Here is a 19,897-nt window from a genome sequence, read left to right on the forward strand (position 1 = left end):
CCAACACCCTTGCCTGTTGGATGCAGCCAGAGAGCAGGGACGTTTCTCCTGGATGTTTCTCCTGGAGGAACTGTTTGGTGTTTCCAAGATGAGGACCCACCACCCATGGGTGCTGGCAGCTGAACATCCCAGTGCTTGATCCTGAGGGAGTCACCCAGCCCTGGCTGGGGGCTGCTCCACGGGCTGGGGCCTTTGTGACTTCTCAGGGGGTCCATTTTCATAGAATCCTCCTGGTCTTCAGGTCTCCAACCATCACCACACAAAAAATTCCCCACGCCACCCTGGCCACTGGAGCACAGTCCTGAAGTACCAAATCATTCCCTACCCCCAAACCCAACTTCCCTACCCCCCAAACCCAACTTCCCTACCCCCCAAAACCCAACTTCCCCACCCCCCAAAACCCAACTTCCCCACCCCCCAAAACCTTTATTTCCTCCTTCAACCCTTCCTGTTTTCTCCTCCCTACCCCCAAACCCCAACTTCCCTTCCCCCCAAACCCCAACTTCCCTATCCCCCCAAACCCCAACTTCCCTTCCCCCCAAACCCCAACTTCCCTTCCCCCCAAACCGTTATTTCCTCCTTCAACCCTTCCTGTTTTCTCCTCCCTTCCCCCCAAACCCAACTTCCCTACCCCCAAACCCCAACCACCTCCCTGGGCAGCCTGTTCCACTGTCCAACCACTCTTTGGGTAAAGAAACTCTTTCTGATCTCCAGTCTAAATCCCCCCGGCTGTCTGGATCCTGCTGAGGGACACCAGGAACCCGTGCTTGTCTGGTGCTGCAAGAAAGATGAAGTCAACCCTTACAGAGAAAGGGATTCAAAGTTCTCCAGTGCCACCAGAAGGAGTGAGGAGATAACACCACCAAGTCCAGGGGAGACCACCTGAGCACATCCTGCCTTGGCAAGCACACACAGGACCAGGACACCTGGAATCTGAAGATCCCTTTACTTACACGTTTCAACGTAGACATCACAACACTGCCCAGCCAGAAAGCTCTGCACACCATGACACGGGTACTCCTGCCCCAGGCAGCCATGGGAAAGGCCACCTCTTGTGGCAAGACAAGGGCCAAAGTTCACTCCACCCTCAGAGGAGGGGTGTGAGCTGTGACAGCAGCCTCCAGCTGTCAGAAATGAGGGTTGTGACCAACACTGGGACACCATAGAACTGCCTGCACCCAACTTGAGGGGGAGTTAAGCAAAAACAGTCTCCTCACAGTCCCAAGATGACAGCAATGCCCTTTTTCCTCTCTCCACCAGCCACTGTCGAGGGTCACACTGAGATGTCCCATCCCATAAAGGGACCTAAAGGACTTCAGAGGGTGGCTGAGCACTCACAGAAGCCCCTTGCCAGGCCACCTGCACCACAGCTTGGTGCTTTCACCAGTAACAGGCCCACTTCAACACTTACCTACAACCTCCCAAAGACAGGGAGGAAAAGCAGGGGAGGGAACAGGAACCTACCAGCAGCTCACACGTGCTGCTGGGCGTGAGCAAGGGTGCCAGGAGGAAAAGCTGGGGGGACACTGACACATTCAAACGTGGTGTTGCTTGCACAGGTGTTTTCTTCGCCGACGTTTTTTGTCAAGGCAAAAGGTGCTTTCCAACCTAGATCAGGCAGCCCACCAGAACTTGGCAAACTCAGCAGGTAATCTACTCTTGCACTATTCATTTAGCAAGCAAAGCCTCACGAGGGCAGCAGTTAGACAAAAGGAAGTCCAGCTCCCTTCAAAAACCCTCCAAACCACCTTCTGCCCTTGTCACACACCAAGAACCACTATTTTGCCCCTGAGTGACCTCAGACCAGCCCAGGCCCTGGGCCACAACGTCACCATTTCAGGAGCAGTTTTGCATGCAAGAAATCCAGCAGCAGTGGCAGCAGGAGCTCTGTCCTCGGGCTGGACCTCAGCCACTTCCCATGGCAGTTCACTGTGCTAACTGGAGAGGGAGGGATCCTCCTCCCTCCTGCAGGGACCTTGCAGCTTTAGCACCTGGAAGCTCAGGAGGATTGTTCCCTCTGTTTCAGCCACCTGCAGCAAGGAGGGAAAAGCAGAAGGGTGTTATGGACAAGCCAGCCAAACCACAGAGGTGCTCCCTGGTGATGTGCTTCCTTTGTTTTGAGTGATCACACCTCCTTAACTTTGCTAAAGCACCTCTGTGCTTCACAGATGAGACAACTTGAGAAATACTTCTTCCCTCCTCCCTCACTTCTACCACCAAGGTTGCTCCCCATCCCAAGTGGCTTTTCTTCTTTCCTCCTACTGGCAATAAGCCATCAAATCACACAAACTGAAGTGACAAATGAACTCGTACAGATTCAGAGCATGTGCAGGGTTGGTGCAGAGATTTCAGAGTCAGCAGCTGCTCCCTCTCCTGAAAAAGGAAACACCAGAGCCCAAAAGACACAAATGAAGAGGCACAGTTTGCCCCTGCACCTCGACAGTATCACCATGCCACGTTTGTGGCTACCTGTCACCAACTTTGGTGAGTGCCTGGTGGTCCCTGTGGCCACAGGGAGAATCCCCAGGGCAGCAGGGATGTGAGCAGGCCCAAGCTGGCAGCACCAGTGCACCCAGAATGTTGAGTAAAGCCCATCTATGCAGGACACAAAGCTCCAACAGAGCCAGTGAGACTTTGGAGTGAAAGAGGGTTGATGGTGAGAGTGAAAACCCCCAGCTAAGCACTGCAGTTTTCACTTCCAAGAGGAGACAGCAGCAGAGTTTGAACTTGGCACTTTAGTCTCAGGACTACAAGTCAACCAACCATGCAGCCAGGACTGTTCCTGAGCCTCCTTCTCTCCCAGACTCCTCCCTCGTGCTTGAAAAGCACTGAGGTATCAACAGCTACATTCAAGAAATTTAGATTGCATGACAAGGGCAGGTTGGATGAGACTTGGAGCAACCTGGGCTGGTGGGAGGTGTCCCTGCCCATGCAGGGGGGTTGGAACGAGATGATCTTTAAGGCCCCTTCCAACCCAAACCATTCTGTGATTCTATGACACAGTTACTAAAACTTTTCCCTCATGTTAAGCTTGACAAGCACCCTAAAACCACTCTTCTCCCTCCTTGCCAGCCCGTTTTCTGTGATGCACTTGACAGAGCTGTACACACAACCTGTTTCTTTCCCTTCTCATGTGAAGGTTCCCCCTTTTTGTTACTCTCAGCTTGCTCAACTTCAGGAGCTGCCTCCTTTCCAGCACCTCCTCAGGCAGCTTCAGTATCTGCAGAGAAAGCTGCCTGGTGCCCTCTGGAAGAAGCCTGTCCCACCTACGTGCCCTAACAGAGAAGGTGAAGTGTAAAAGTATCTTCCCACTGCCCCTCTCAACCAGGGAAGTGTACACAAAACATTCCACTTCAAAGATCCCAGGCTACACAACACAAGTGAAAAGCCACCAGAAGGCTCCCCTACAGAATTTAAAGCCTACCTTTTGCAGACAGGTGTGATCTTCTCCATAAGACTAGTGCTCCACTCTGGGGAAGCTGGATTCTGATGGATCAGGCATTAAGGTCCCCGACAGCTGTAAATGGGGAAAGGAAAAAAAAAACACAACAAAGAAGGTCAATTTCCAAGTAAAACTTCAACCAAATCTTGCCTTTGATCAAATTAGACTTCAAAAATGCTTCCTCCCATTCCCTCCAATACAGCCTGTCTAATCTCAGCTGGAAGCAAAGGTAGCCAAAGGGCCTGCCTGTGGAATTACTTCCTTGTTAAACAACAGCTCAGTGTTACTGAGGAGCTGATCTTGAGGAGAGAGCTATAAGTTTTCCCCTTCTCTCCCCAAAAACACCTGTCCTTCCTGTCTCTCTTCAAGTCTGGTACATCAGGTTGACTTCCACCTTGATCCAGGCAGCTGAAATAGCAACAGTTCCTGGTGTCAGTCTTGACAGTGAGAATCTAGTATTTAGCTGACCTCAGAAAGACAAAGTTCTGTGTTTCCTCCTGAGCTCTCTTCTCCCCCAGCATGAGGCCTCAGGCCCTTTTTACTCCAACAATTAAGAAACCAAGGCAAGTTCTGCTCCTATCAGGAGCCACACTGGAAATCTGTGGGTCATGCTGTTCAGAAAGCACTGAACCAAACAGATCATAGTCATAGAATCATCCTGGTTGGAAGGGATCTTGAAGGTCATCAAGTCCAACCATAACCTCGATCCCCCTACCATAACCTAAATTACCCCTTCAGTGCTTAAATCCTGTCCCTAAGCACTATATCTACATTCCTTTTAAACGCTTCCAGGGATGGTGGCTCCACCACCTCCCTGGACAGCCTGTTCCACTGTCCAACCACTCTTTGGGTAAAGAACCTCTTTCTAATCTCCAGTCTAAGCCTCCCCTGGTGCAGCTTCAGGCCATTTCCTCTGTCCTGCCATTATTCACCTGGGAGAGAAGCCCAACTCCCACCTCCCTACAACCTCCTTTCAGGTTGTTGTAGAGAACAACAGAGCAGCACCAACTATCTCATTGCTTTGCTACCTGCTGTGAGGCCAGACTTGGGTTATGGAGGTCAATAGCAGCAAGGGAGGGGACACGGGACTCTGAAGCTGTTTTATTCTCCTTCTTCAGGAATCTGGGATGCCAGGCTGCAAAACACAACCAACACACAGCATGTCACACTGCTGCAAGGCACCCAGCTTCCTGCCCCTCATTCAGTATCCAGGTTTGATTTAGAGGACATACCTTCCACTCCTCTCAGCTCAGGGAGGTGATTCAGCTCTGGCAAACGCACGTCTGTCTTGGAGAATTCCCATCTTTTCCTGTTTGCCTCAAGGATGTTTTTTTCATTAGTGACCTGTGATCGAGGGCATTAAGCACCAGCTCAGGAAGATGCTATTTTCAAGCTTAAAAAATGCATCAACATAGGAAGGTTTCCCTCCAGCAGGAACTTAAGCAAGAGCAAAAGACTCTACAGCATGTGAAGGAATCCATTTTGCTCCAGTGTCATGGATACATGAAGAACAACACAAGAGCAATAGCCAAAAAAACCCAGCCACCCAACTGAGAGAAAATACAACACTTGGAGAAAGACTCAGCTTAGTTACCTGTAAAAAGACAAATGTTCCTGCTGGCAGGGAAAGAATATTGCCTGGGTAGTGTGTGCAGTGCAAAGCTTTCCATTTCACTTGTTTTCAGCATCATTTTTTCATGCTTTTATGACATGACTAAATAAGGCCCTGACTGTGTTAAGTGCACATGCTCAATCCTGTAGCAGTAGCACAGCAGCCACAGTCTGCTTTTCCTGGCCATGGATACACTCTACATCTCACAGACATCCTGAGCGGGACTGTTCCTCTCATTTTAAACTGCCCCCTGACACAGAATACGTTTCCTATGATCACTAGCAAAGGATAACAGACACCACAGGAAAAAAAAAGGGGGCAGAGAATAGTATTTCTAATTGGGAGTTAAGGGAAAGGTTGCAACAGATGAGATTCTTGACAATAAAACTCATACTTGAGTTCTGAGTTTACTTTTGCTTTGCCAAGGAGGAAGGCCAGATGACTCACCGATGTCAGGCTGACACTGTAATGGCCTGCTGGAGAATTCTTCTGGGTCCTCAGGAATGGGTTCAAGTATTTTTTACTCTTTTCATCAACTCTGTAATCAAAAATATCCCAAACTTTGTATTAACTGGGGTAACACAGCAAATATAAAACCAACAAACGCAAGACATCCAGTAAACGCTGCATCCGATTCTGGAGCCCCCAACACAGGAAGGACGTGGCGCTCATGGAGGGTCCAGAGGAGGCCACAAAGATGCTCCAAGGGCTGGAGCAGCTCTGCTCTGGAGACAGGCTAGGAGAGTTGGGGTGTTCAGCCTGGAGAAGAGAGGTCTCCAGGGAGACCTTAGAGCACCTTCCAGGGCCTGAAGGGGCTCCAGGAAAGCTGGGGAGGGGCTTGGGACAAGGGCAGGGAGGGAGAGGACAAGGAGGAAGGGATGAAAACTGGAAAAGGGAGATTGAGGTGAGACATGAGGAGGAAATTCTTTGTTGTGAGGGTGGTGAGAGCCTGGCCCAGGTTGCCCAGGGAAGCTGTGGCTGCCCCATCCCTGGCAGTGCTGAAGGGCAGGTTGGATGGGGCTTGGAGCAACCTGGGCGGGTGGGAGGTGTCCCTGCCCATGCAGGGGGGATGTGACCAGATGATCTTTAAAGGTCCCTCCCAACCCAAACCATCAAATGATTAAATGCTTAGAAGGAAGGCCAATGAGGAGAATATCCTTCGTGAGCTCAGCTAACAGAGCAGTTTGGACCAAAGGACAAGTCCTGAGTCCCAGAAAGGCCAGTGTCACAGCAGCTGTCAAACTCTTGCTGTCCAATAGGGCTTTGCCCAAGGTGGAAGCAGAGAGACCCTGTGCCTGTGTGGACACACACACACACACAGCTGACTGAGGTGAAGCTGGGCTTTCTGATCCACATACAATCCTCCTCCAAGAGCTCTCCCTTGCCATGTCTTGTCCCAAACCCACACCTCATGTTCCCACACCACCCTGCACCTCTCTCAAGACCCTACAGCTCCTCAGCAACAGGGATGAGGAAGCTCTTCTAGCTCTGCTCCCATACCTGTAATTAAGGTTTCCAGGCACAGGCCCCATCCCAGCTGTAGTGGGAGAAAAGTTCTGGTTGATGGGAGGGATAACGATGCCTGCATTCTTGGTGTAGTCCAAGCTGCTGCTGGAATCTTTCAGGCTGGTGTGAGGGCTTATTTTCAAGGGGTTGATGGCAGTGTCAAGGAGGGAGCTCAGGTTCGAGGACCTCTCTGCTTTCTCTGCATCAGCTTTAGAGTGCTTGGCCTTTAAGAGCTTCCTATCCCTGCTCTTCGGGTCGATGCTGAACTCCTGTTTCAGAAGAAAAACATCTTAAGTCTCACAGTCCTGTTGAAAAAGGAGCTTGGAGCAGCACATGCAGGGAAAGAAGCCAAAGCCTAAACCTGCATGATTCTGGAAGGAGATGGAATTGTTTTTAGTAGAAAACCTCTCTTCTCCAGCAAACAGGAGGAGACTTGTTAGGGTTGCAGCACCCTCTGTAAAGAAGCCATTTGGAATGGGGCTGGAAATGATGGAGGAAGAACAACCATATCCTGGGTCACTTCCAGAAGAAATTCAATAGAACTGGGCCCAATGTCACCTCTAAGTCACCCTGAAACCTGCACTCCTGAGCAGCTGACTGAAAGCAAAAGATGCCATGTGGGAGACAGGCCTTTAACACAGGGACCCAACAGCACAGAAGCACCTTTTGGTGATTCAAGATGTTTCCCCAACAGTTCTCCCTTCAGCTCCAGATTTGCCAGGAACTGCACCACCATGTAGCTCACCAGCAAGGGACTGGCCTAACAAGGGTAAGGAACTACTGGAGAGAGCCCAACACAGAAAAAAAATGAAAAAGAAAAAGAATTGAAACAAATTGGAAACCAAAGATGGACCAACCTGGACACCAAGTATTTTTCTTTCTTCTAAAATATCATCTTTGTCCCTTTTGCTGATTTTTGGCTTTTTTTTAAATTGGTGATCTCTAGCATCTTTTTGAATCTTTAACTTCAGCTCCTGAGTAAATCTATGTTCCATAGAAGAAAAAAGAAACAAAAAACCAAGGCTTGTGTTAATGTCAGTATCACCATCAGCTGTGTCCAGCCCAGCCTGCTACAGCTTAAGTAGTCAAAAAAACACCCCCTTTACCTTTTAAACTGCCAAACATGATGTCTCCATTACAATAAACAAACTCTTACAAGCACAGGCTTTCCACATGGCAGCAATAAAGGTGTTTGCACCCCAGTCTGGCCCAGATGCAGACAGTGAACACAGTTTAAGACTGTGCTACCCAACACGGTGTGACAAGCACCTGAGGAATTAATGCCATGACAAGGTGACAAGGCAAACAAGCCACTGCAGTGTGTTCCCTTCCAGCTGCTCTGCTTCCAGAAGACTAAAACCAAGCAAAACCCAAGATATTCAGCAGCTGGCAGCTCTGCAAACCCAGCCTGCAATCTTCAAGGACAGCTGCTGAACTGGGGGGCATCAAGAAGAGCGTGGCCAGCAGGTCAAGGGAGGTTCTCCTGCCCCTCTGCTCTGCCCTGGGGAGGCCTCACCTGGAGCCCTGTGAGCGGGTCTGGGCTCCCCAGTTCAAGGACAAGGAGCTACTGGAGAGAGTCCAGCACAGGGACACTGAGATGAGGAAGGGACTGGAGCATCTGCCTGTGAGGAGAGGCTGGGAGAGCTGGGGCTGCTCAGCTGAGAGAAAAGGAGGCTGAGGGGGGAGCTCATCAGTGCTGATCAATATCTCCAGGGGGTGGCAGGAGGATGGGCCAGACTCTGCTCAGGGGTGTCCAGGGACAGGACAAGGGGCAATGGGCACAAACTGGTGCACAGGAGGTTGGACCTGAATCTGAGAAAACACTTCATCCCTCTGAGGGGACCAGAGCACTGGAACAGGCTGCCCAGGGAGGCTGTGGGGTCTCCATCCCTGGAGACATTCCCAACCAACCTGGACAAGTTCCTGTGGGATCTGCTCTGGGGGATCCTGCTCCAGCAGAGGGGTTGGACTGGATGCTCTCAGAGGTCCCTTCCAGCCCCCACCAGTCTGTGGTTCTGTGTGAATCTGTGAACTGCCCTCTAACATTAACCTGCTTGGAGCAAGAAATGAACTGAAGAAATTACCTTTCTGCAAATCCATCCTTGTTGAAGAAGTCACACTGCAGGAGCTCAGCACAGGATGGTCTTTTGTCTGGATCAATCTGCAAACATTTCTGTCAAATCAAGGGAAACATTAGAAGGCAAGTCATTCGAACTGAAAGAAAAGCTTTAGCATTTGAGGGAAGTCAAGAAAAAAGCTGCAAAACTCCCTCTTCTAGGAGCTGTTATATTGAGATGAGCCCAAGAGACACCAGTGTGAAGAAAGTGTCATGTGTGCTGGCTGCTTCCACTCCAGCCACTAATTCCCCTGCACACAGATCACTCAGCACTCAGTAAATCTCCCTTCTTTCCTTGGCTAAGGCTTTAGAATCTGTTTTGATCATTTCAAACACAACCATGAGGTTTTTAGGTAGTTTTAGTCACTGAATATATCAATGCTACAGCCTTCTGTGTGAAAGCACAAAACACACACCCTGGAAGGATTCTGCTGGACCTGTTACAAAGGTGTAGGCTTCCTAACTCCCACCGAGTAGACACACAGCTCCAAGAGCAAGGGACACATTTGGATGTCAGCCCATCCAAGCCTACTTCCTTGCAGTGCTTCCACCAGCAGGCAGAGGGAGTGGGCAGAAAACACTCCATCCACCCTCTCTGCTAGCAAGAAAGGAGCTCTGGATTACCTAGAAATCATCCACTTAATTACCAGATGACTGGGAAAAGCTTGTTGGGAGACCTTTCCAAAGATCAACAAATGTAATGAGGGGTACAGGGGACTCTTAGAACACATCAGCCCTTCTTCATCTTTTAAATCTCCTTGGAAAACCTAACCAGTGGGATGCTATATGCTACATATCCTTCCTGGAGGATTTGCAGTGACCATTTTGGCCCCGGAGATGACTGGCTTAGTCTCCACTGTCACTCAGGATGGTAACTGTTGTATCACACAGGAAGGACATGGAGCTTTTGGAGTGAGTCCAGAGGAGGTCATGGAGATGGTGGGAGGGCTGGAGCAGCTCTGCTCTGGAGACAGGCTGGGAGAGTTGGGGTGTTCAGCCTGGAGAAGAGAAGGCTTCAGGGAGACCTTAGAGCAGCTTCCAGTGCCTGAAGGGGCTCCAGGAAAGCTGGGGAGGGACTTGGGACAAGGGCAGGGAGGGAGAGGACAAGGGCAGGGAGGGAGAGGACAAGGGCAGGGAGGGAGAGGACAAGGGAGGATGGATTAAAACTGGAAGAGGGAGATTGAGGTGAGACATGAGGAGGAAATTCTTTGTTGTGAGGGTGGGGAGACCCTGGCTCAGGTTGCCCAGGGAAGCTGTGGCTGCCCCATCCCTGGCAGTGTTGAAGGGCAGGTTGGACGGGGCTTGGAGCAACCTGGGCTGGTGGGAGGTGTCCCTGCCCATGCAGGGGTTAGAACTGGATGATCCTGAAGGTTTCTTCCAATCCAAACCATTCTGTGATTCTATGATCTCTGCAGTCCTCATTAAGCTCCCAGCCCAAGCAGTTGCTCATTCCATGAGTAGCTGAGAGAAAGACAGCTGAACAGCTTTTTCTGTGGGCTGTGTTCAGCTCCTCAAGGTGAAGGACAAGTAAACAGAGAAACATTAATAGCAAATGACAGTTAATTACCTTGGCTAAATCCAGCACTGCAGCAGAGAGCTTGGGATATCTTTTGTCCAGAGATTCAGCCTCCTTCACTTCAGGCAACCTCATGCCAGCAAAGAGGGGATTTTTATAGAATAACTCTTGGTGTCTTGGAATTAAATTACCTGGAATCACAGAAGCAAAGCAGCCATGTGGAAGAAACACAGAACATGAAAACATCTGAGAGGCTGAAATACTGAGTCAGCACTAGTGCTACAGGTGCAGTCTGAGTTATTCTCTCTCCACCTGTGCCCTGTGAATCCATGCTGTACTTGCAAGTTCCTAGTTCCCCCTCTGTAAAAGGTGCCAAGACCTACACCCTCTCAGAAGCAGCTCAGCACACCCCACAGTCTTTCTCCCCACATCCTGCTCCCCCTGTCAGATGTATTTCACCCTTTTATTGCACTAGGAGCCCAACAGGCTGTTCTTACCCAGGCACTTGGTGATATGGTAGAGCTGGTCGATGTCTGAATCTCCAGGGAAGAGGGGCTCTCCTGTAAGCATTTCTGTTATCAGAGAGCCAATAGCCCACACGTCCACAGCCCTGGGAAAAAACCCAAACAACATCCCAGCGTGGCTTCATTTGTCTCTTTGATCTAAAGGCTGAGCCAAGCCAGTGAGCAGCACATCTCCAGCAGGTTACAAGCCCCTAAGAAACAGCAAGACAGCTGTTCTCAAAGCTTCCAAGTGCTTTGCTCAATGGCCAGGGTTCAGCTCTTGAAGCAGAAGCCTGACAGATGTCAAGTTAGGTTCCAAAACCCAATGCTCTAAAAATATTCACACAGCACAACACGAGGAGAATCTTGAGCTTCAGAGAGCACAAAGGGGTGCAGCTCCCCTTTCTGCAGGCCCCACTCTTCAGACACATTAACTGAAAATTCAGTTGAAGTCACACAGGGACATACACAGCCCTGCACAATTGTACTAACAGACCTGTGAATAACAGTTTCAGTTCTGACCTGGTTTTGTGGCACTAGGGATCCCAGTAAGACACATCTCCTCCATCCCACACCCACCCTCCTGAAATGTCCATCTAGAACTGTTTGGAGGGACTTTTCTGCTGTCCTTCCATGGCTCCAGCAGCACAGGAGGGAGGTCTATCATAGCCTCCCCCAACACTAGCATCAGCAACTGAAAAGCTCCTACAGACAACAACCCAGGAATGCTGAGGGCTCTCCTCACACCTTTTGATGCAGGAAAGCCTAGCACTGGCAGCAGTGAGTTATGGAATGGGGGAGAGAAGAAGAAGGATGGAACCTTTACAGGAGAATAACTAGGTAATGCTGAACAGCATCCCTTTAACCTGTTTGACAAGCAACAGGCCCCTGCCTCCCCAAACACCAGGGCACCCCCCTCCATTCAACCCACAGCCCTTCTGCAGCCTTTCATGCCAGCCTTACTTGCCATACTTGATGTCTCCCACCAGCAGCTCTGGAGCTCTGTACCATCGGGTTGCCACGTAGTCTGTGTAAGCTTCCCCAGAAGCTGCTAAAGTCCTGGCAAATCCAAAGTCACACAGTTTTACAACTCCTGACTGGGAAACTAGTATGTTCTCTGGCTTAATATCCCGATGGATTATCTGCACAGAGAAAAGCAAGTCAAGGCAAATAAATTCCCCATTTCGACACAGTAAACTGACTGGCTCACCAAACCCAGTAGCTTTTTCATATCCAGCTACATGACATTTTTGCAGGCATGGGAAACATATGGAGTATGTAACAGAGAGCTACATGCACACAGTCAATGAAGAAGTGCTGACCCAAGTGCACAGGTGAACACAGAACCTCTAACCTGTGCACACAGAAGCACAGATTTTGTGTATCTCTCTGCAAACGTTCTGCAGGTGTATTTACTAAAGGTATTTCAACAGGCACAATTTCATATACTTGAAAATTTGTCCTTGGCCACAATTTAAAAGCTGTAAATATTTCAAGGTTGTGGGCATGTCCTGCAGTTCAATGTGAAGAGTATTTTAGGAATTCATAAGAGACAACCTTTCCCAAACATAAATTCGAGTGAGCTTATATTTATAGTTCCACAACGACAATGAAATTGCCAAACCTTTGAGAAATCAATGGAGAACCTCAAAATACTGAGAAAAAGCAAGCCTACATGTTACAGAGCTGCTGCCAGAATCAAACCTTTGAAAGAGGGACTACAGCACTCTGGTAGAGAAGCCAACCTACACCAAGGTGGCACCAAGGATGGGAAACATAAATCAGTCAGAGCTGACATCAGGCTCTGACATTTGATATGAAATTCAGCCCGGCCGTTCTGCTCTGCCCCTTCCTTTAAGTTTTAATATATATATAACATATTTTAATATACATATAAAATACAGGCTTGTCTATCTGCCCATTGCAGAGCTGACTTCTTGCACATACTTACGTTATGACTGTGACAAAATGCTATTCCTCTGATAATCTGAAATAAGTATTTCCGAACCCGGCCGCAGTCCAGCCCGTTTGGAAATGCCTCCAGGTCATCCAGGACTGTGTGATCCACAAATTCAAACACCAGGTACCACCGTTTCTTCTTTTTATACACTTCCAGCAGGTTCACCAGGTTCTCATGCCTGAGTTGCTGTGATAAAACAAGGACATGTTTTGTGAGGGCTTGACAGGGTATAAATTGGTAAAGTGTGACCAGATACTTTTAACTGCAGCCAGCCAGTGCACTGCCCTGGGATGCCCTTCCTGTTATTCTTAATACTCTTGATATTTTAGAATAGGTTTTATTTTGCCATTTTCTTTTTTTCTTTTTGGTTGTTTTTTTTTCAACATTACCTGGAGGATTTCCACCATATATGCAGGCACCTGTTTTTGTCACCTAAAAAGAAATCAAACACTGACTAAGCAGGCTCCTTCTTAATGGGGATGCTCAAATGACACTGTTCTGTTGTTGGAAAACCTTGTGCCTTCTGCTTCTCACAACACTTCCTTCACAGAAGAGGTTACACCAACTCATGCCCTGATCCTGAGAAGCTTCAGGGCAAGCCTATGTTCCACGTGAGAAAAATCTTGAGGAAATCAAAAACAATTCCAGAGGAGCGCGTGAGAGACAGCAGGCACCTGACAGCATCTCCCAGAAAGACTTGCCATGGTAAAGGGAAATCCAGAGGTCCCCCATGTAAAAGAAAAGCAAAAGCAGCTGCAATACTCCTCTGTTCTACTCAGCTGCTGGTTCACCACCAGCCACTCAGTGCCTGTAGTTTAATTTTTCCTAATAAGGCTTCAATCATGTCCCTAAGCACCACATCTCCAGAATCATCCAGGTTGGAAAAGACCTTGAAGATCAAGTCCAACCATAACCTAACTCCACCAACAGTAACTTACTCTACCCGTTCAGTGCTTAAACCATGATAGAAGGCTGTTAGAAGACTTTTCTTTTAAGCTCCTTCCATACCCAAAGCATTTCTGTTGGCCCTGCTAAATAATACACATTTATCAAGAACTAACAAGTGCCAGAGCACAAACACCCTGAATGGATACAACGGAAACTCAGCATTCTTACCTATAATAGTTTTAACAGTTAAGCAGCTTCTATTAAACTGTGTCTCATGGATTCAGAATGAAAACTGACCAGCCAAGGATTTGAAGGTCTTTTCCCCTAACAGTAGGCAGCTGGGAAAGATTAAGTGAATTTAGAGGGAAAAAAAAAACAACCCTACAACCTAAACGAAAGAAAAATAAAGGTGCTGTATTTTCTTGTTCTGTTTCCTGGTGTTGTGACTAAAAAAAAACTTCATCTCCAATTTGTTACACATTTGCAAGGAAGGTTTATCACACACCACTTAACAAAACAGCTCATGCTACAAGGTGTGGTTATTTATTAGCTTGGAGAAATACCACGGGAGGCTGCTCCATAGCCCCAGGGCCCGTGACCAGGGAAGCTGCCAAGGGGCTGCAGAGCACTGGGGAAACTGGTAGAGGAAATGCTTTGCCACCCAGAGGGAGGGCCAGCCTGCCTGCACATGCTTCTGCCAAAGGCTCAGATTCCTTAGATGGGCTGAAAAGTAAAGATTTTTTAAAATATTATCAATTAGGAAGAAACAAAACAAACCCCTCTTCTCTCAAGAATCAGTTCTTCCCAGCACCTGAAGAGGTTTTGTTGTTTTCAGCCACGATTAAATTTCTGCCCAAATTCCAGAATCATAGAATCACAGGGGTTGGAAGGGACCTCTGGAGATCATGGAGTCCAACCCCCCTGCTGCAGCAGGAACACCCAGGGCAGGTCACACAGGAACGTGTCCAGATGGATCTTGCAAGTCTTCACTCTGGAGACTCCACAGCCTCTCTGGGCAGCCTGTCCCAGGGCTCTGTCACTCTCACAGCAAAGAAGTTTCTCCTCATCTTGAGGTGGAACTTCCTGTGTTGTCACTTGGTGCCCTTTCCCCTCGTCCTGTCACAGGCACCACTGAACAGACACTGGCCCCTTCCTGACACCCACCCTGCAGATATTGATAGACATTCATCAGGTCCCTTCTCAGTCTTCTCTTCTCCAGACTGAACAGCCCCAGGTCTCTCAGCCTTCCCTCATCAGGCAGGTGTTCCAGTCCCTTCATCACCCTTGTAGCCTCCCTTGGACTCTCTCCAGTAGATCCCTGTCCCTCTGGAACTGGGGAGCCCAGAACTGGACACAACACTCTAGATGTGGTCTCACCAGGGCAGAGCAGAGGGGGAGGAGAACCTCCCTTGCCCTGCTGGCCATCCTGTTCTTAGTGCATCCCAAGATACTATTGGCTGTCTTGGCCACAAGGACACACTGCTGTCCCATGGATCACTTGTCCACCAGGACCTCAAGGAGGGGAAAAAAAAAACCGTTAAAAAAATTAAAAAGAATGAAGTTCACAGGGAGCATGCAAGTGAAGAACTACAAAACAGACTAAATCTCTGGGTATTTGTTATCACTGCAAGACGACACATTTATTGGCCTATATAGGGAAACGTTCCCCTTGCTAAGTGATCCTGTTTATCCAGGAAAACAAGTTCATTCCCAACACCCACGGGAGGTGGCAGTAAATGCTCTGCTTGGGAGACAAGCGAGCCTGGCCAGCAGACCAGGTACAATCCAGACTTGGAAAGAGGTGGAGGGGACAATGCCGAGGGCTGCTGGCTGGTCAAGCTCCAGCAGGTACATTCCCATTATCTCTAAGGGTCTGTAGCTCTTGCAGTGCTGTCAGAAATCACCTTTTTTTTTTGCTTGACAGCACAGAGACCATAGTCTGGGAGACCTGTGAAGAGACACTCACAGCAGCCTGGTCTAGTGGGAGGTGTGGGAGGTTGGAACCCGATGTTCAAGGTTCCTTCCAACCCAAATCATTCCATGATTCTAAGAAAAATGCTGCAACTCCTGCTAGAGTCAGCAGTGACAAACACAGGGACTGAAGGTGGACAAAAGGGCAAGCAGAACAAGGGATGTATGTCCTGCATGGAATGCCACCCTGCATCCTTTCCAGGAAGGAACACAGCAGAAAAACCTGCCACTGGAACAGTTCAGGAACCTGCAAAAGCTTCTGTAGGAAGAACAAAGCCAAGAGAGGAAGCAGAAAAACCATCCAACAAAATGCTGGAAGTAAGATGCACAAAAGCCTGTTTATCTAAAGCTCCTGGGTTACTTTCCCAGATGGTGTCTACAGGGCACATGAAGAGAAGAACCTTTAACCAACCAAGCCACAGGATGAGGCCACATAACACTGCTGGTAAGAAGCCAACAGGCTGAAGTACAACGGGACATTTAGGTGAGTATAAAGCATCCACAACTGACACCAGGCAAATCATGCACTCTAACAGCAAAGGACATGCCACCGGCTGGCTTTAGCCTAGGGGCTTGCCACTGATTGATATGGTTCAGGGAATTTGATACTTGTCCTCCTCCAGCCTCTTGCTGGCTGCACAAGCCTGCCAGGAAAGTGCCACTAATAGAAGAAAATAAAGTAAAAACCGCCTAGAAGCAAATACAGGTGTCAGGTAACACCAGCATGCAGCCTGCTTAGGGATGCTGCCACATATCCAGCTCCCCACTCCCCTGCAGGTTTTAAAAGTTCAGCATTTCCTTTCCAGCAAATTCACAGCAGCCAAGTGCTGCACTTGGGTACACAATGCAGGGGGACAATTCCCACCGGGAGGCTATAGTCAAGTCAGGCTTAGCCAGGCACACCCAGCACCGCCCCCAACCAAAAGGAAAAGCAGCTCTGCCAGGCTACAGCTCAAAGGCTGCACGAATCTACCACGGCTTGGCTGCTCCTGGAAATACACACGGGCCAAATCAAGCTGCTTCTGGTTTGGACTTAGTTATATTCTGTATGCTTCTGGTCAGAAGCAAGTGTTTCCCCTTCAAAACTAAGCCAATGGCTTAAACTTACACCTACCCTAGAACTCCACTAGACAAACACCACTCCTTAAAGGACTATCAAGCAGTTTCAAGATGCTGTTTCCTCTCAAGAACCCAGGCAGATCTAACCCACATCCATCACTTCTAAACGACTAGCACCTTTTACAGCCAGAAAAATTCAGGCATGAAGGTTATCATTCTGCCTGAAGAAGGCATTTGCCTTCACAGAAGCATTTAGACACGTGACTAGGATTCAAAACATGCTGTACCCACAGGACTGAGCCACACAGCGGGGCTCTCCCTCTCCAGGGAGCACCCGTGTTGAGCCACTTCCATCCTCTTGGCTCTGCAGCAGGGCAGGTGGCTCGACCAACCATGGAATGGTTTGGGTTGGAAGGGACCTTCAACATCATCTAGATCCTGCATGGGCAGGGACACCTCCCACCAGCCCAGGCTGCTCAGAGCCCCATCCAACCTGCCCTTCAACACTGCCAGGGATGGGGCAGCCACAGCTTCCCTGGGCAACCTGGGCCAAGGTCTCACCACCCTCACAGCCCAGAATTCCCTCCTCATCTCTCACCTCAATCTCCCCTTCTCCAGTTTTAATCCATTCCACGTCTCCATTAAATCCACATGTCTCACTGCCCTCTCATGGATGGATTACACATCTGCATCTCACTCGAGTGGGTATCTCATCTGCATTAGATTCTTGTATTAAACTCCCAGTCTGGAAGGTCTCCCACTGACCAGTCTGGAAGGATTCTCTGAGCCAGCTCAGAGGTACAGCTGGGCTCTACAGATAATAACTGGTGTCTGTGCAGCCTGAGAGCTGGGGTGCAGGTGGGGCCAGTCCTGAGCAAGCAGAATTGCTGATTTTTAATCCATGGAGTTGGACCCTGAGAGGTTTTGGAGGTGAAGTGGTGACGACGGCTGCTTTTGCCCCATGACACCAGTGTCCTTCAGCACTTGTCCTGATTTAAAAAGCAGGTTTGTCTGAAGGGCCTGCATGTAAAGGCAAAGACAACTCAGGGAGGCATCTCTGACTTGATGGGAGGAGTTCTGTGTGCATGTTTTCATCCTATCATAGAATCACAGACTGATTTGGGTGGGAAGGGACCTTCAAGATGATCTAGATCCAACCCCCCTGCATGGGCAGGGACACCTCCCACCAGCCCAGGCTGCTCCAAGCCCCATCCAACCTGCCCTTCAACACTGCCAAAAATGGGGCAGCCACAGCTTCCCTGGGCAACCTGGGCCAGGATCTCACCACCCTCACAGCAAAGAATTTCCTTTCAATGTCTCACTTCAATCTCCCCTCTTCCAGTTTTCATCCATTCCTCCTTGTCCTCTCCCTCCCTGCCCTTGTCCCAAGTCCCTCCCCAGCTTTCCTGGAGCCCCTTCAGGCACTGGAAGGTGCTCTCAGGTCTCCCTGGAGCCTTCTCTTCTCCAGGCTGAACAGCCCAACTCTCCCAGCCTGTCTCCAGAGCAGAGCTGCTCCAGCCCTTGGACCATCTTTGTAGCCTCCTCTGGACCCTCTCACGTTGGGGGCTCCAGAGCTGGACACAGCACTCCAGGTGGGGTCTCACCAGAGCAGACTAGAGGGGCAGAATCTCCTCCCTGGCCCTGACAGGCCACAGTGCTGGGGATGCAGCTCAGGACACAGCTGGTTCCTGGGCTGTGGAGAAGCACACAGAGCTGCCAACCTTCAGCAGCTGCCTGCACGTTGGGTGCCACCTGGAGGGAAAAGGAGACCTCCTACCTCCTCACCAAACCCATTTGGTGTCACACCAGGCACTGAGCTAAGGGCAAGAACTCCTTCCCAGGAATGTGGTCCCAGGGCTGGAGCAGCTCTGCTCTGGAGACAGGCTGGGAGAGTTGGGCTGTTCAGCCTGGAGAAGAGAAGGCTCCAGGGAGACCTTAGAGCACCTTCCAGGGCCTGAAGGGGCTCCAGGAAAGCTGGGGAGGGGCTTGGGACAAGGGCAGGGAGGGAGAGGACAAGAGGGAAGGGATGAAAACTGGAAGAGGGAGATTGAGGTGAGATGTGAGGGAGAAATTCTTTGCTGTGAGGGAGGTGAGAGCCTGGCCCAGGTTGCCCAGGGAAGCTGTGGCTGCCCCATCCCTGGCAGTGCTGAAGGGCAGGTTGGATGGGGCTTGGAGCAGCCTGAGCTGGTGGGAGGTGTCCCTGCCCGTGCAGGGGGGTTGGAACTAGATGACCTTGAAGGTCCCTTCCCACCCACCCACAACCAACAGCTGCACCTCTCCAGCAACAGGAACTGACACCACAAAGCCCCCCCCAAACCCCACCGCTCCGGCAGCCCCTCTCCAGCCCTCCCACCCCCCCCACTCTGCCCACCTTCAGCAGCTTCACCTCCCTCAGGGCCACCTTCCTCACCGCCGCGTCCTCCTCGCTCTCCAGGAACTTCTTGACGGCGACCAGCCGCCCGCTCTCCTTGTCCCGGCACTTGGTCACCACCCCGTAGCTGCCTTCCCCGACCAGGCCCAGCACCTGGTACTTCTCCATGCCCGCGGAATTCCCGCCGGGAAAGGTGCTGGGGGGGGGGTCGGATCCCGGCGGGAGCGGCTGAGGCGGCGAGGAAATGGCGGCGGGGGGCGGGAAGCGGCGCCGCGGCGCCACGGCAACGGCGGCCGTCAAGCGCGGCCGCGGGCAGCGCCCCGACTGTCGCGAAAGGGATGAGGGAGGCAGGACCACGTCCCTGGGATGCAGGAACATGGGATGCAGGACCATGTCCATGGGATGCAGGAACATGGGATGCAGGAACATGGGATGCAGGAACATGGGATGCAGGACCATGTCCATGGGATGCAGGAACATGGGATGCAGGAACATGGGATGCAGGAACATGGGATACAGGAACATGGGATGCAGGAACATGCCCATGGGATGCAGGACCATGGGATGCAGGTCCCTGGGATGCAGGACCACGTCCCTGGGATGCAGGACCATGGGATGCAGGACCATGGGATGCAGGACCATGGGATGCAGGGCCATGTCCATGGGATGCAGGACCATGGGATGCGGGACCACGTCCCTGGGATGCAGGTCCCTGGGATGCAGGACCATGTCCATGGGATGCAGGACCATGGGATGCAGGAACAAGTCCCTGGGATGCAGGTCCCTGGGATGCAGGACCATGGGATGCAGGAACACGTCTATGGGATGCAGGTCCCTGGGATGCAGGACCATGGGATGCAGGAACAAGTCGCTGGGATGCAGGTCCCTGGGATGCAGGACCATGGGATGCAGGACCATGGGATGCAGGAACATGTCCCTGGGATGCAGATCCC

At 50.4% G+C, this 19,897-nt stretch overlaps 1 protein-coding gene across 1 annotated transcript; it reads right to left on the bottom strand.

Moving 5' to 3' along the window:
* Window positions 1-931: 931 nt before the first annotated feature.
* Window positions 932-19,207, bottom strand: CDKL2 (cyclin dependent kinase like 2). The gene is made up of 13 exons (XM_051619469.1): window positions 18,945-19,207; window positions 12,647-12,841; window positions 11,659-11,837; window positions 10,690-10,802; window positions 10,244-10,383; window positions 8,645-8,733; window positions 7,418-7,544; window positions 6,555-6,829; window positions 5,502-5,592; window positions 4,675-4,786; window positions 4,471-4,577; window positions 3,425-3,517; window positions 932-2,030 (listed from the first exon to the last, which is right to left on the bottom strand). The coding sequence occupies exons 1-12, from the start codon at window positions 19,110-19,112 to the stop codon at window positions 3,458-3,460; spliced, it is 1,656 nt and encodes a 551-aa protein (XP_051475429.1). The 5' UTR covers window positions 19,113-19,207; the 3' UTR covers window positions 932-2,030; window positions 3,425-3,457.
* Window positions 19,208-19,897: the final 690 nt, after the last annotated feature.

This window comes from Apus apus, chromosome 4 (assembly GCF_020740795.1).
Source record: "Apus apus isolate bApuApu2 chromosome 4, bApuApu2.pri.cur, whole genome shotgun sequence".
Taxonomy (NCBI): Eukaryota; Metazoa; Chordata; class Aves; order Apodiformes; family Apodidae; genus Apus; species Apus apus.

Bases quoted from the DNA above. Each gene is read 5' to 3' on its own strand.
- CDKL2 (XM_051619469.1), bottom strand. From the start codon at position 19,112: ATGGAGAAGTACCAGGTGCTGGGCCTGGTCGGGGAAGGCAGCTACGGG. The intron at 7,545-8,644 runs GTAATTTCTTCA...TATGGAACATAG, and splicing joins AAGGATGGATTTGCAGAAAG to ATTTACTCAGGAGCTGAAGT. The intron at 6,830-7,417 runs GTTGGTCCATCT...CTTCTGAAACAG, and splicing joins GAAAAATACTTGGTGTCCAG to GAGTTCAGCATCGACCCGAA.